General features: G+C 38.5%; 1 protein-coding gene across 1 annotated transcript in view; it reads right to left on the minus strand.

The window, feature by feature from the left end:
• The window catches only part of OFD1 (OFD1 centriole and centriolar satellite protein), a 1,865,993-nt gene that overhangs the window by 939,817 nt on the left and 909,776 nt on the right, over nucleotides 1–16,400 (minus strand). The window contains exon 17 of the mRNA XM_044072530.1: nucleotides 715–826. Coding sequence (XP_043928465.1) covers nucleotides 715–826 — 112 coding nt within the window. The remainder of the gene's footprint in view (nucleotides 1–714; nucleotides 827–16,400) is intronic.

The following is a 16,400-nucleotide window of genomic DNA, read 5'->3' on the forward strand; positions in this document are numbered from 1 at the left end:
CATGACATAAGCTAGCAACAGCAGATTTTGAAGGAACAAGTACAGATCCATATGAGTAGCTATACAATTCTTCAGGATGGATGAAAAGGAATACCAGAACAGAGGGGTGTACGGCAGGAGGATTCAACACCATGCCATTATGCTTGAGTCAACAAACAGTAAGTAGCAGGGAAAAAAGTGACACATGATATGCACTTTTACCATCTAGATGGGATCCATAGGTTGATGGAGTGTCACTAAAGTTACAGGGCATACCTAAAAGAGTGGAGCAGAAATGTGGAAAGAACCACGAACTGAGAAACAGAAAGGTGGATGATATGACCATTAAACATATTGACATAATAAAACTAGATGGGACTGCCTCATACGTCCCACTTTTTAAAGTAAAACTAAGAAGACAGAACAGTTCTATCCAAATGAAAACATGTAAATAAAATAATTACTTTAATCATTCCAGCAAAAATAATCACTTCACACAGAACACACAATATAATGCCATATTAGTTACAGATTTAAGCAGTACTGCAAGAACTGAATAATGAATATCCTAATATAACCATACACTGAACAGGTGTAAAAATGGAAGGTATGAAGTTGCTTGTCCAAGATAGGTGGTGTGGCTTTCACAACTATATGTCAGATTAAATACAATACCTGAACATACCTCACATAAGAGTGCAAATATATGCTTGTATGAAATGCATTAATACAAACCCAGCTGTGTTTGCCGTAGCTGCAGTTTTAGATCATCCATCTCTTCATTTTGGCGTCTATTGGAGTCCTCAGATTCTAAAAGTTGCAGTTTCAGTTGTGCACAGCGTTCAATCTACAATTATAAAAATAGGACTTAAGTTCAACAGCAAAACAAATCCTTTTATGGCTAAAATAAAGTACTGACCTCACTCTGTCATTATGAAATTTTTCTTTTTTTGAGAAGGTGCCCTGCTATTGACAGTTCAGCACCTACTACATACATTCCACAAGCAAAGGCACATGAAATGATCTAACATGCCAAGGTTGCCAAACTAATTTTCAACTCCATTGCTTCTCCTGCTTTCACTTATTAGGGAATGTGCTCTGCAAGTGAAGCCATTTAAACAAGAGTTATTCTTAAAATAAGCACACAATTCTTTTGTATTGTCATTAAGATGGGAATGTGAACATGGCTTTAAAGCCTCACAGAACATTGTCCTGTATGCAAATGTCTGACTGATCACTATGAAGATAAACCACCTAACCTTTTTCATTTCACCCTATAAGATGGCACTTGTTAGATGACAGATCTTGCCACTGTTTAGTTTTCTTCATTTATGAACTGAGGTTCTTGGTATTTATGATGGACTATACTTATTGCCTTAATGGAACACCTACTTTGTATAAACTTTTTTGTGCTGCCACTCATGACTTTTGCAAGAAATGTAAAGTGTTTATATGAAAATTACCACAGGGATATATACTTGATGCAATTTTTTAAAGGAAGACTACATTTTCTAACAAAGCAATGCTGTTTAACCCCGGATGAGAAAAAAGCTGAACATAATTTCAATATTCAGGTTTTGTAATACAAAACATAACAAAAAAAGATGTTCTTGTGCTCTTACTGGAGATACTAACAATTATAAAACATTCAGCTTTAAATTTTCCACATTTAGATATGCAGTTAATCCTAAGTATTCTCCACCACAGTTCACTAAATTACTTTTTAAATACATTACTGGAATGCCAGTCAAAATCAAGTACAAAAAAACAAGCATCCCTCAACTCAAGCCACCTCTCCTTGCACTGCAGTTCTAATTATAATTTATATTCAGCTTTATAAAATTACTAAGTAACATGCTGAAAGTAGCAATCTCTGTGATACCCCAACTTGTAAAAATGTTTCTTATCCAAAAAAGACCTGCTGCCTGACAACAACTATCTACTTGTTTCATGGGGAAGACATGATCAAAGTAAAAAATTAACAGCAAACAAGAAACAAGCTCAAGATTAATCGCTTAAAGGATTACTGCACAAGTTATGGACCACACGATAGACTAGCATTCTGTTTAGTTTACAGGTTAAGCCTGCAAAGATGACTGCAAGTCTCCAACAAATGTAATGAACTTCTGAAAATACTGTAATCCTGTCCTTTATTACAAATACTGTCATATGCATTTCAATACCTAAGGCTTACACGTTATCTAGTTATGTAAATATTCTCTGCATGGCAACAACGAAAAGTTTTTCAATGTTGGTAATTCTTTAACAGTATGCTTATTAAAGCTTACTTGCATCTTACATCTCTGACAAGCTTACCTGGTGGTCCTTAAAGCATTTCTACTTAAACACAGAGCAACAGGGCACTGCGACAGCATGCATTTTCTGAATAATAAGAAGCATAAATCAACAGTATAAAAATATGACAGAAAACCAGAACATTATGCAAAATCAAGGACAGATGAAAATCCATGGTCACACTTGTGGTTTACCTTGGATGGGGGAATACTCTGCACACTTAACTGCATAACTGCTCCTTGCCTTGCTTGGACACATCCAGAGCCACTACAATGGGGAGTGGGGTGCAACAAGTATGTTACAATTTGAATTGTCTATGTCTTACGGTGATGGCTCTGACACTCATACCTCTCAACCTCAGAGCAAGAAATCTGGATAAAGCCATACATAGAAGTGGGACACAGGCCCAAAAATAAGGACAATTTTTAAATATTGCTCTTATAAACTTAGAAAGGTAATAGAATAGTAGTAGGTCTTGCATTAGTATGAATTTTCAGAAGGGTATGAAATCTATAACTCAAATGTCTGCCATTATTTTCTAACTTCAATCTTTAATGATTTGCCACTAATTTGCCAGAAAAACACAATTGTATGAAAAACAGACCAAAAATGTGATGCAAAAAATATAAAATTGCCACACAATACAGCTGGGATCCTGTCAAAGAACGAACACCTTTTTAATATTAGTACTGTTAACTTGAGCAGCTGAAAAAATAAGAGCATCTACATGCATTTCTGAAAAAAGCAAACTATAACTCTGATCATTACAGTTATTTATAATTGTAAACCCTCCACGTTTTCTTCCAAAATTGCATTTTGCAAAGAGATTATTAGGGGGAGAGCAACATTTTGAGCCAACATTGGGGACAGTTGAGAGGTTTGGATATTCCTAATTCTATAAAGCGATTTATTTGCACATACCTCTCAACTTCTTAATGCAGGAAATCTGGACAAGGCCAAATTTATTGGGGGAACATACAAACAGTACTAAAAATTGCTCTTGTATAAACTTAGGACAGTTGAGAGAATAACAGGTCTTGCTTTAGCATGCATTTTTCTGAAGGTTATGACGTCTGAAACTCAGTGTCTGTCATTATTTAGTAACTTCATTCCTAAATGATTTGCCAGAAAACCACAAATTTTATGAGGAACAAACCAAAAATAAGCAAAAATCTATTCATTCTGCAAAAATCTGGACAGTTGAGAGGTATATTTCAGCCGGGGCTGTCTGAGTTTGCTGCCCTTCCCCCTCACAAACTCGTGGTTGAATGGAGCCTCCCCCTGCAGCCATTCCTTGGTTATTTTGCCCCATTTACCATAAACACTGTAATGTGAATACTGCTTTACTTCTGCGATGATTTGGATTTCATTTGAAAGTTTTAGTTTGCATTTTACAGCATAAACCCTAATAGATATCTGCTAAACAAAGCAATGCAGTCTCACAATGAAAATTGACTTAGCATTAAAACTTCTCTGATCTTGAAACTCACATTCATTGAAACCCACATTCAAAGAAAATACATTTTGACAACGGCAGATAAAAGATTAACTTTGGGCTGTTTTCAAATCATAGGCCCCTTGAACACGAAACATACACATGCTCTTTGATACACCTTCCTGACCTTGTACAATACAGTACAGTTGTTAGACGGCATTTTAAATTTATTGTTTTGAACATTTTTCCAGTAAACAATTAAATAAAATGCATGCACCAATAATGACAAAACTGCCCAATTCAGAACGTTTCCATCATAAAAGTCTACTCAGACTTCTACAGTCCACCAGTATCAGTAATTATGCACAATCTCTGAAAAAGTAAAAGCCATCTAAATAATTCCACATTAAAGAAATCTGTAACTAATGAAGATGTTGCTGCTAGCAAGCAACTTTATATGTCATTGTTTCATCTACAAATAAAGTGCCTGTTTCCCCTTGAAGAATAAATTGCCTATGCTGCATTAAAAAAATGATAAGCTAGTAATATTGCAATAGGGAATGGATGGCAAACTGATAACAGGTTCATAGTTACTAGGTATCTTCACCAAAAAGGACTGCAGCATCCACCTGCTTTACAAGGCAGTACAGTATCAGCAATGCATCTACCTACTGTGGGAGTAGAACCCACACCCTTCTGCATCAAAAGCAAGTACATTACCTGTTGTGCTATTAATAATGCAAGTAGACTCAGCATAAGCAGCATGAAACATTTGTTCCCCTGCAGCTCTCAGCTCCTTGTAAAATCTACTCGACACTCAGCTGAATCTCTGAACTTTGCAGCACAAGAAATCTGGAAAAAGCCAAAATTTATTGGGGGGGACAAAAGCCCAAAAACCAGGGACACATTTTAAACATTGCTTGTATAATGTTGGAAAGTTGCTAGAACAAAATGTGGTGTTACCACCATACATTTCACTGCCAAGTCTTGAACCCAGGGGGCCTGTGCAAAACAGTAAGAGCAACATACCACTATGCCAAATCAGCTGTTTTGTGAAAGAGAGGAAGACTGAAACTTAAATGGCTACCATTTAGTGAATTCAGTTCTCACCAAAGCTCTCAACCTCATAGCAAAAAACACATGGACAAAGCCAGTAATGGGGAAATACAGCCCCCAAACACATTCAGTGAATGCAGTTCTCACCATAGCTCTCAACCTTAGCACAAAAAACCTGGACAAAGCCAATAATGGGGGAATACAGTCCCAAAAATAGGGACAAATTTCAAATATCCATGTTATAAAATTGCTGGAATAACAGGTTTTGTGTTACCATGTACTTTCTTAAGAATATGAAGTTTGAAATTCAAATGTCTGTTATTTTTATTTAACATTTGTTAACCAGGAAAAGTCTGACTGGGAACAAAAGCCAATTTTCAGCAGAGCAGAGACAAACACTCCAGACACATGTCTTTGTAAGATGGGAGGACATGCAGACTCCACACAGAAGGCACCACAGCCAAGAATCAAACCAGAGAACCTGTAGCTGTTAGGCAACAATGCTACCAGTGCACCATTGCACTACTGACTTTGCAAGTTGAAGCAAACATACAGAAAGAACAGACTTTATGAGGAACAGAACAAATATGAGGCAAAAATCTGCAAACTTTTTATAAATGGTGGTGGGTAGGGAATTCAGGCCCTTGCCACCTGCACCCAAGGTACAGGTTTCAACCCTTCTCTACCCACCACCATGTGTTCCCTAGCCACCAGTATATAGCAACTGGGGCATTTTACACACACACACACACACACACACACACACACACACACACACACACACACACACACACACACACACACACACACACACACACCTCTTCTCCATAGCCTGCAGTCCTTACCTGAATAATCCGCAGAATCGACAGCACACACCTCTTTGCCATATTACCTGAATAATCCGCAGCAGCAGAATCAATGGCTGGTTTCCTTCTCCTTAGCCCGCAAACTAATGGCTTCACACATGTAGTTAATCCAGTTGCAGCAGCTGGTTTCCGTAGCCCGCCCGTGCAAACTAACGGCTGGTTGGCTCCGAGAGTAGGCTGGGGTTTTCTGGCTCCGCAAGAGTAGACTACAGGCTCCAGCCTGTGAGCGATGCAGTCCGGTGTCCTTCCATTCTGTGTGGCCATCAATGCACAGACTTCTGGGGCTGGAGGGCAGAAATGCCTTTCTCCCCTATTCGGACTGCCTAACACAGCAGTCTGTAGTTCTGTGAGTACCAGGAACTCCAAGCATGCATGTGTGGATTTCCGGGACCCGATTTCCTTTTTTTTTAATTTTGTATTTAATTTTTTTATTTTTCTGCTACAGGTGGGGGAGGGGGTGCAGTCCTGCAGTCCTATAGGACGAGCCGACCTTTTCTGGAATTATCAAGTACAAAACATTATCTTCGGAAAATAATGCCAATTTTTCTTAATTATCATACCAATTATATCATTGTACTTCTGATCTCCTTATTTTCTTTGCCGTAGACTCTAGATATAAAGCAAATAATAAATGGGAAGGAGGACATCCCTGGATGGCTCCTCTGTTTAAACACAAGTTATCAGAGAGGAACGCTCCCACTTAAATTCTTGTCTTCGATCATTCATGTATCCTCCTAATTAACCTTACTATTGCATCAGGGAATGCAAATGCTTTCATTGCCCTCTTAATAAAATCCCAACTTACTTTGCTGAAGGCTTTCTCTACATCAAGGCCCACCACCAACAAAAGTTTTTCTTACATTCTGTTTCCATCTGGATCAACATTGTTCTATTAATGTTATCAAATGTCTGCCTACCTTCCATAAAACCACAATGATCCACCTCTATCAATTCTGGCAACACATTTAGCTAGTATAAACACAAACACAAATACTTTATAATCAAGGTTTACAAATGAAATGCATCTATATAAAGCAGAGTCTGATGGGTCTTTACCCTCTTTAGCTAACAAAGCCACTACAGCTTTCTTCTAAGATGTAGGTGCTCCCCCAACTTTTAAAAATATTATTAAACCAAAGCTTCCATATCTTTATCACTCTCCTCCTTCCTAACTTCCAAACTTCAACAGGAATACCATCTGTTCCAGGAGACTTAACTGCAGACTGATTATACCTCACCATTTTTCTCTCTTCTCCTCCAGTTTTAACTATCAGTTGTTGAACATCATCTTCCTCTAATCTTGGCATAATTAAATATTTTATATTTTCATTTTTGCTCTTTCTTAGTTTCCACATTACTCCGCTTTATACAATTTTTCATAAAATTTCTGAAATATTTCTAATACCTCTACAGGATCTCTGGTAATTTTTCTTGCCCTACATTCTTCAAGTTTGGCAACAACCCCTTCTACTTTCTGTTGCCTAAGTTGTTGTGCTAACAGTTTTTATGCTCTGGAGTTATCAAAAATAGTTGCTTAATGACAGTTTTTCTAAACTCATGAAAATTATTCAAATGCTCCCTTATTTTCTCTTTAGCATTCTGCAGTTGCTTCTCTTCTTGTTCTGTGAGATTCCCCTTATTCTGCAATACTTTAACCTTTGTCAGCACCTCAATGCAATTCTTATTACTTCTTAACCATATCTCTTTCTCTTTTAATTCTAACCCTTTTTTAAATTCTATTTTCATTTTATCATACTTACTATCTCTCCCTTCTGAAGAAATTTATGTCTTCCATAATGGCCACTGAACATACCTCTCAACCTCTTAGAGCAAGAAATCTGGACAAAGCCAAATGTAAAAGTAGGACAAAGGCCCCAAAATAGGGACAGTTTTCATATATTGCTCTTACAAACAGACAGTTGATAGAATAACAGGTTTTGCATTAGTATTTATTTTCAGAAGGGTATGAAGTTTGACACTCAAACATCTATCATTATTTTCCTTCAATTTTGAACGATTTGCCACTAATTTGCCGGAAAACTATAGTTTTCTGAAAAAATGGACAAAAAAATATGAGGCAAAAATCTGGACATTCTGTGAAAATCTGCACAGTTGAGAAATATGCCACTGAATAATTTCCACTACCCATTCCTTAAATTACTCTTTTTAACAGGTAGGTAGGAAAGCACCAGTGTCTAATTTTTACTTTATTACCCTGCATTTCATCTTAGTTTTTATCCGGTGCATGATCTGAAACAGTTATTGGAGGTGTGTCAAAACTTTCAATTAAACGCACAGCTTCCCATGAAATATAATTTCTATGTAGTCTAGCTCAGTTATTGTACCTTAGAGAATAATATGCGGATCCTGTCCAAATTCCTAGTACTGAATTCAAATCTTCCATATAAAATATTTTCATACATTTCTTCAAAAAATACCTTCTTTTGTTACATTTTCCTTCCTAGGTCTCCATGATACATTCTCACAATTGAAAATCAAATTCTAGTCACCAGCTATAAGTAATATCCCCTGCTGAAAGCTGATTATTTCTCGAAAAAGTTTCTTAAGCTAAATAATAGCAGCTTTTTTGTGGAATATAAAAACATGCCTCATCCATTGCCAATAGCCCCTTAAAAAAGAAGTCTACCTTTATTGTCTTTTCCCCCTTCTATCACTACCGAATCCCCCTCTAGCAATCAGTATTATTACTCCCCTTTTCCTTTGTCCCTGATATTCTGCTGAATATCCATCCTGAAATCCTCTGTCAAATTTACATGTTCACTTCTTTTCAAATGTGCACTGCTATTTGCACTCTGCATTACTTAACAAAAGTCAATACATTTTCATTTTTGGCTGCAGCTACAGGTATTCCAATAGTGCAAGAGTAACCATTGTGATAAAAAGCTATTGTTTCCACCTAGTATAAATACTAGTTTTTTTGAATGTGTATTCCAACTTTTGTCTTACATGCAAACATCAATGTTTGGCAGGCTGACCTTTTATACAGTTGCTTCTTCTCATCTCCATTTGAACACGTCACATTTTTCAAGACTTTTTGCTTTAATGAAAACTCTCAAACAAAAAATCTAAATACATTGTCATAACATTCCCATCCACTATTAACTTAGATTAAATACACAAAACGGTGTACATTTTGAACAAATGAAGTTTAACACAGGATATAAGAACTACTGCCCAAAATTGACAGTTGCACCCCCAGGCATTATAAAATCTCAAATTATGGTTACCCATGCTAAGGTGCATGTTGCAGCCTATGTTCCCACTTTACACTGATTGCTCTCTGTTTTTTTCTTAACTCTATTCCCTTCCAGATGTGAAAAAGAGCTTGCATGGTTTTCAGAAAACATCAGCTTTTAGCCTTAAGAAAAAGAGCTAATGACTACATTTAAATAAAACTCTTTAATTAAATGTATTAAATTATTAAGGCTGCTAGGGAAGCTACTATCTCTTATTCACCTCCCACAACTTCAGACTTTATTCTTCACTGAATTACTTGCCATTGTACCTTTAAATTGTGGATTTCCCTCAGAAGGGAAAGCCCGGAACTCCCAAGATTAAATGCTTGCACCTGCAGGCAGCTCTTCTCCATGTAAAAGTAGTCAGCAATGAGAAAATACAGCTAGCAACTTTGCAGATGCAAGAAGGAATCCATTTAAATTTCACTCAGAACATAATGTACAGAATTCCCCTAGCCAAATGCCTTCAGCTACAGACGTTTTGTCTCCCACTTATTAGAACATGTGTTATTGGAGGAAAAAAGCCAGTACCTTTGCAGATGCAAGGGATCTAGCATTTCTCATGGCTTTCATCATTTTTTCTCATTTTTAAAGTCCATTTGCTTACAAAAAACTGCTTGCAACTTAAACCAAAGACATTAATCTAGGCATAAACTCTTGTAAGAACAAGGAAAATTACCTTAATTCTACATACAGAACAGAATCAGTACACTTTTATATCCCACCCCAGCAGACCAAAATTTCAGCATATTAAGTTAAACTTGCTTCTATCCATATTTTCTTTTCTTATACTGTAAAGTCTATATTTCTTACAACTAAAAAAGTAACTGTTTATTTTAATATATTTAACACATAAAAAGGCAGTGAAAATACCCCCCACCCCTCCATATTTAAAATACCCAACTCCACACTATACAAAACTTTACAATATAACATGCAGCTTCTACCATGGAGTGTTTTGTACAAATAGTAATAAGAATAATATGTTTTACTTGCAGCTACTTCTTTATCCCCTTTAGTGTCTTTCTAGTCACCATAACATAATTTGGGGTATATGCTTTACAGACCAATCACAATTTTAACAAAGTCAACAAAAATACAGTTCTTTTTAGTCACTTTTTCTTGCAAAGCCATCTTTCTCAAATGTGTTTGATGCTTTATAGTCTCCCATTTACTCACTAATTTCAGTATTGCTGGTCTTCTTCTTAGTCCTCTTCATCTCCCAACACTAGACTCTGGTTAAGGTTTAAGGTACTCCTGATTCTACTAATCAAATCTGGATTTTTCTTCTGTCTCTCAAGCATTGTCGTTTGGAACAACTGAAAACATTTCAGCGGCAAAGTCCCTCTATCAGCTTTATTGCCAGAAAAATGAGAAGCAGAGTAGACTTCTGCTTGCTAGCTCAATTTTTGTTGGATATTTTTTTTATTATTTCATACTTAGCCTGTTCAGTATCAAAAATTCCTTTCATCCTCTGGGAGAAATACTCTGAAGACAGCTGTATATAAAAGCTTGAATATTACTCCTACCTCTTGACATTCCCTAATTGCTGGGATAATTTTGCATCTATCTGTCAGGAGTACAGTGAATAATCATCTCCAGCAAACAAGCTGCCACATTTTTGTCAGGATCAACTCTTTTTGTTGGTATGATTGCATCATTTCTAATACAGGTCTTGGCTGCTTTCTCATGGCCAGGTCTGCACATGCATTCTATGTGCCCCTTCAGTTAATACATTCTGCTGTCCAGCTGCTTATTTGTGTATACATAGAATTAATACAGTCTGTTCTTTCCAGTTTCTCTGGTACAGAAGAAAATCTCAGGTTTTCTCTCCAAGCATTGTCTTTTATTTGTACTATTTTTGAAACAGCTTTTCTCTAGAAGCCATATACTTTTTTCCTTCATTTCAACCTCTGATTTTTGTAGTTTGATCAGTTCATCTGAATAGTTAGTTAAAGCTTCCTGTATTTTCCAACTTTTTCTTATTTGAGTCAATATATTCTTCATGGTTTCATTTATTTTAATCACCATTGAGTACATTGGATTTTTTCCCTGATTTACTGGGAGCCATCTCTTGTACCAAAGCTGAAGATTAAACTGTTTTTTGTTGAACAACTGCAGGATTCTTCCCAGACAGTGTTTTCTCTTTACCTTTTCTGATCAATTTTCTTTCAGGTTCACCAAAGTGCTTCTTAGCTGGCATTCACACAGTGTACTTGCTAGCCAGTAACTGAATTTTACCCAAGGCAACAGTTTCACTTGCTCTTTTTCTGTCAGTTTCTGTTTTTTACACTAGGAGAGCTGAAATTAAGCTCTTGGTCAGTGTGCAGCCATCTTGGAAGTCTACTACTCTGAAATTACTGAACTGACTACATAACATAAGTATGTTCAATAAAGTGTCTACATTTGCCCTAATGTTTACACAATACATTAATGAAAAATGGTAAACATTGGCAAAGATGCCTACTAAGGAATTAATTTCTTACTCTGCAGGTACAAATAGTATTAGTACCCATATTAAATGGGTTCTGAGATATTTATTGAGAATATATGGATATCAGAAAACGTGATGGAAGTATTAAGCATATGAATGAGAAATTCTGCAGAATGAATAAAACATTATCCTTGTAAAGTTTAAAACAGTTTAAAAGCTTACAAAACAAGTTTGACTACAGGCTCAGTAGCTTCAGTGAGTTGGCAGGGAGAATGGATATACCTATCCTGGAAAGGGGTAAAGACATGACCATAAGTTACAGCAACCCTTAGTTGGAAATGGGCAAGCCCATGACCTCAGGGGCTTGCTTGTGGTCCACCATGCTGCCATGCTGCCAATTAGTGGTAGCCTTCAATGTGGAAGTTAATGGAAACATGCACTTGTGACAGGAAAGGAGCTGTGGCTCACATTGTGATATGGGTCATAAAGCCCTTTACCTAGGGGGAGAGATTAGTATTAAAAAATAAAATTGTCCTCACTGTCAGGATGCTAGTAAGGACACTAGCGACCTTCATAGTTGAGTAAATCACAACTCTCTGGACAGCTCTCACCCTAATAGTTCTGGCAGTGATTACTACAACCACAGAAAAATGGGCTCTAGTCTGATTAGAGAAAGTCAATGGTCAGTAGGCACTTAGCCAAAAAGATAAAGAAATGAAAAGTTATGTACTCACCATAACTACGCATCTGTGCTGTCCATTTTCATTCTTCCTTAACACATAGGTTTGGATCTGATCCTTGGATCCTACTTGGCCGCACACTCTAGACTTCAGATCCAATTCTTGAGCTCCTCCCTCTACCCATAATGCCTTAGCCTATCCCCAATACCTCAGATCCTGTTTCTTGTCATTAGGACCCTATAGCTAGACAGAGGTAGGAATTTCTGACAGAAAAATGAAGGGCTCAAACCCGGAACTGTAAGTTCCAAAAACAGCTCAACGGGTTTCTTCAGAAGATTTAAGGATGGGTGATGGATGGGAGGGAAATTGAGGAAGAATGAAAATGGACAGCACAGGTTGTCCTTTTCATTCTTCCTTAATACATGGGACAGAGTCCCCAGCTATACTGACCTTAGTTGGCCCTCATGGAAGGATATTCCAGAGTATTGCCGAGCCAAAGGCGGCTATATTTCTAGAAATAAGAAGCAGTTTGCAATGAGTAACAAAGGTATGAGCACTGGACCATGTGGTTGCTGTACAGATATCACCAATAGATGTTCTTGACCAAAACGCAGATGAAGTAGCCATGGATCTGGTTGAATGAGCCTTGGGTGGTTTGGGCAGGGTAATGCCTTGTTGGGAATAGATCCAAGAAATACAATCAGTGATCCATTTGACTAAAGTGACTTTAGAAACTGGGAAACCCAGTCTTTTTGGTGAAAAGGAAACAAATATCTGATTTGATTTTCTGATTTGTTTTGTTCTGTGAAGGTAAAAACATAACTATATCTGTATATCAAGGAGATGAAGCATGTATTCTCCTTTATTTGGAAAAAATTGGAAAGAAGACTGGAAAATGAGTGGATTGGTTAATGTTAGTTTCAGAACCTACTTTAGGTAAAAAAATAATGGTTTGTCCATATGGTAACACTATATTTGTGGAAAATAATGTAAGCTGTCTTTGAAGAAAGAGCTTGGAGTTTAGATATCCTTTTTGCAGAAGTAATAGCGACTAAGAAGACTGTTTTTCATGAAAGGAATTTTAAATCAGTTTTAGCTGAAGGTTCAAAAAGGTTCTGAGTTAGACCCTGTAGCACTTGTAGTGCAACTATCAGATCCCGGGAGGGGGGGGGGTCCTCTATTGGTGGTCTGAGAAGAAAAATGCCTTTTAGAAATGCTTTGCACAATCTGGAAGAAGCCAGGAGAATTTTTGTCTCCTGTATGAAGATTAGAGATGGCTACTAATTGTAGCTTAATCATAGAAAAAACTAGCTCCTTCTTTAAAAATTCAAGTACTGCAGGGACTGGAACAAAAAAAGGATCAACTTCATTTTTCAAGGCCCAAAGGGAGAATTGTTTTCACTTGCTCTTTTAAACTCTCTAGTATTTTTGCAAGGATAAATTAATTGCATGTACTGGGGAAGAGAGCCTGGGCTGTCTAACCATTACCGGAAGTGGAGAAACCATGTGGTTAACTGAGGGCCTGAATACTGGGATGTTTGATTCCTGAGAGGTGTGAGAGAAGATCCCGAGATGGTTCCAGTATCCATGGAGAATAACAAAGGTGAGACCATAGGACGGGGAACCATGCCGGTCAAGACCAGAAGGGGACAATTAGGATGAATGAGCTCTTCAGCCAGCTTGCATTCTGCAGAAATTTGGGAATCAAGGGAAGAGGTGCAGAAGCATAAAGAAGACTGGGGGGGGGGTTCAACTTGGATTAATGCATTTCTCAGTGACTCCCCCTGAAGGGGGATAAGAGCAAAGTATCTACTACACTTGTTGTGGGGGGACACAGAGGTCACGCCAAGGTTGGCCCCAATGATGGAAAATCCTTTCTGCCACAGACTGATTGAAAGACCACTCGTGAGGCATCAGAATGGACCTGCTTAATTTGTCTAACACATTGATTCTCCCTGGTATGTGCGTTGCAACTAGAAATCGGTCTGAGATCATCCATTCCCACATTCTCATGGCCTCTCTGTAGAGGCGGAAAGACTGAGTTCCTCCTTGTTTGTTGCTATACCAGGCTAAAGACATGTTGCTGGTCTGATATGCAATAGTCCCTAGAGGGACAGCATTTTGAAAGGCCTACAAAGCTAATAGGACTGCTCTCATCTCTAGTACATTGATATGCAGACTGGTGTCATGGGAGGGGGGCAACGTGCCTTGGACCATCCTTCCCAGGAAATACCCCATCCCCACCCCAGTTGGGAGGCATCCATAGTCACTGTGGCCATTGGGGGCAATAGAATAAAAGGTTTTCCTAGGTGAATGTCATCTGACTGGATCCACCAGCTGATGTGATGTTTGTAGATACAAGTAGGTTTGACTAGAAAGGATAGGGGTTATTGAAGAATAGACCATTGGACAGCTACATTCCAGTGAAGAACATGCATAAAAAATCATACTAAAGGAAGCAATACCATGGTTGCTTCTATGGATCCTAGTGGTTGAAGAACTGATCTGGCTGGGGGAGATGGATTGGAGATAAGCAGATGGACCTGATACCAGAGCATAGATATATGATAAATTGGTAGTGATGTCATCTGTGTTGTATCAGATGTGTACCAGTGAACCCCAGGCTCTGGACTGGTGTGAAGCCTGATTTGGCATAACTTACTGTTATCCTCAGTAACTGACAAATCAGGAGCAAATAGTCCCTGGACTGTTGAATAAGATGTTTGGAGGGGGCGGGTAAGGAGCCAGTTATCCAGACATGGAACACTTGGAATCTTTTGAGTCTCAGATGAGCAGCTACCACTGCCATGCATTTGGTAAATACCCTGGGGGCTGTGGTGAGTCCAAAGGACAGGGCTCTGAATTGTGATTGGTTCCCGGCCAAAAATGTAAACGTCTTCTGGATTGCCAGCCTATTCTGATGTGATAGTATGCATCCTGAAGATCTATGGAGCATATCCAAACGTGAAATGGCAGAATGGACTGAACTGTGACCATTCGGAACTTCAACTTCTTTACATACTGGCTCAAAATGCTGAAATCCAAAACTGATCCGAGGTCCTCCATCTTTTTGGGCACTAAAAAGAAATGTAAGCTCCGAATCCTATTTGGTCTGATGGGACCTCTTGGATGACTCCTTTGTCTAGCAGCTTTTGAATTTCTTGTGCTGCTGCTTTCCTGTAACTGGATGGAATATTGGGAAGTTTCATCCTTTTGTGAGCAAGAAGTTGGAAAAATGAAATAGAATAACCTCTGGATATTATTTTTAGCACCCAGGAATCTTCTGTTATGTTTGCCCAGGTATCTGGTTGCAGGGATAATTGTCCACTGACTGCCTCCACAGTTGGGCAGTACTTCAGGATCGCTGGAAGGGTCTGATCATAAAGGAATCCCAGGATCCCTGGTCTTGCAAGCCTTCTCTGCCTCTAGGGTGATGTCTCCCTTTTAAATTTCTTCCTCTGCCTCTACAGGAGTGGTCTCCACCAGATCTTGGAAAGGTCTCTGAGATTTTCGTAACCATATTTTCTTACCACCTGTCTGATTACTGGAGAAGGTTTGTTGAGGGATACAAAACTTGATTCCCATGGCAGACAGAATCTTTCCTTCTTGTTCACTGTGGATAAGCATCTCTTTTACTGATGGCCCAAATAAGCATGTGCCACTAAAGGGGGCATTGGTGAAGGATGTCTTAAAGGGCTCCACAAAGTTGCATAGCTACATCCAGGCATGTTTCCTTAGGGCAATGCCTGAACTGGCCACTCGTGAGGTGCCTTCAGCTGTGTGAGAAATTAACCTCACTGAAGTGTTTCAAATAGACAACAGTGTGGCCAATTGAGAGGGCGTTCTTTTGAAATCCTATGCAGAGATGGAGTCCAAGACAGTATTTGAAAAATCCTTGGTCAAATCTCTCTGAAGCCTCGTGAAGTGTGCCAGGTAATTAAGAGACCTCAGGGTGAAGGTCTCTGAGGCAAAGACTCACTTTCTGAATCTGTCCAGCTTCCTAGACTCCCTGTTTGGTAAATGGACAGAACAGCTCTGTTCTTTACTAGTGTCTGCTGCCACCACCATAGCATTTACCAGGACTCCTTTGCTCCACTGGGGTCTATCTTTGGGAGGGGCTAAAAACGTATCATGTCTCTTTGGGATAGGTTCAATGGTATCCATCTCCTTCCATGCCTGGTGGGACACTAAATCAATGAGCTTGTCAGTGGGGTGGGGGTAACCCAAGACGTACATGGGCCAGATACAAAAGCTTCCAAAAATACTGATTCATCTGGAGAGGGATTTTCAGAAGACCAAATCACCTTCTGTTGGAGATTCTCTAATATGTTTCCAAAGGAAATATCTGGTGATGATCTGGGGAACCCTTCTCCTTCATAAAAATTGGTCTCCTCTGTG

The sequence above is a fragment of the Protopterus annectens genome, chromosome 5.part0 (assembly GCF_019279795.1).
Source record: "Protopterus annectens isolate FY-2018-M chromosome 5.part0, PAN1.0, whole genome shotgun sequence".
NCBI classification, from domain to species: Eukaryota; Metazoa; Chordata; order Ceratodontiformes; family Protopteridae; genus Protopterus; species Protopterus annectens.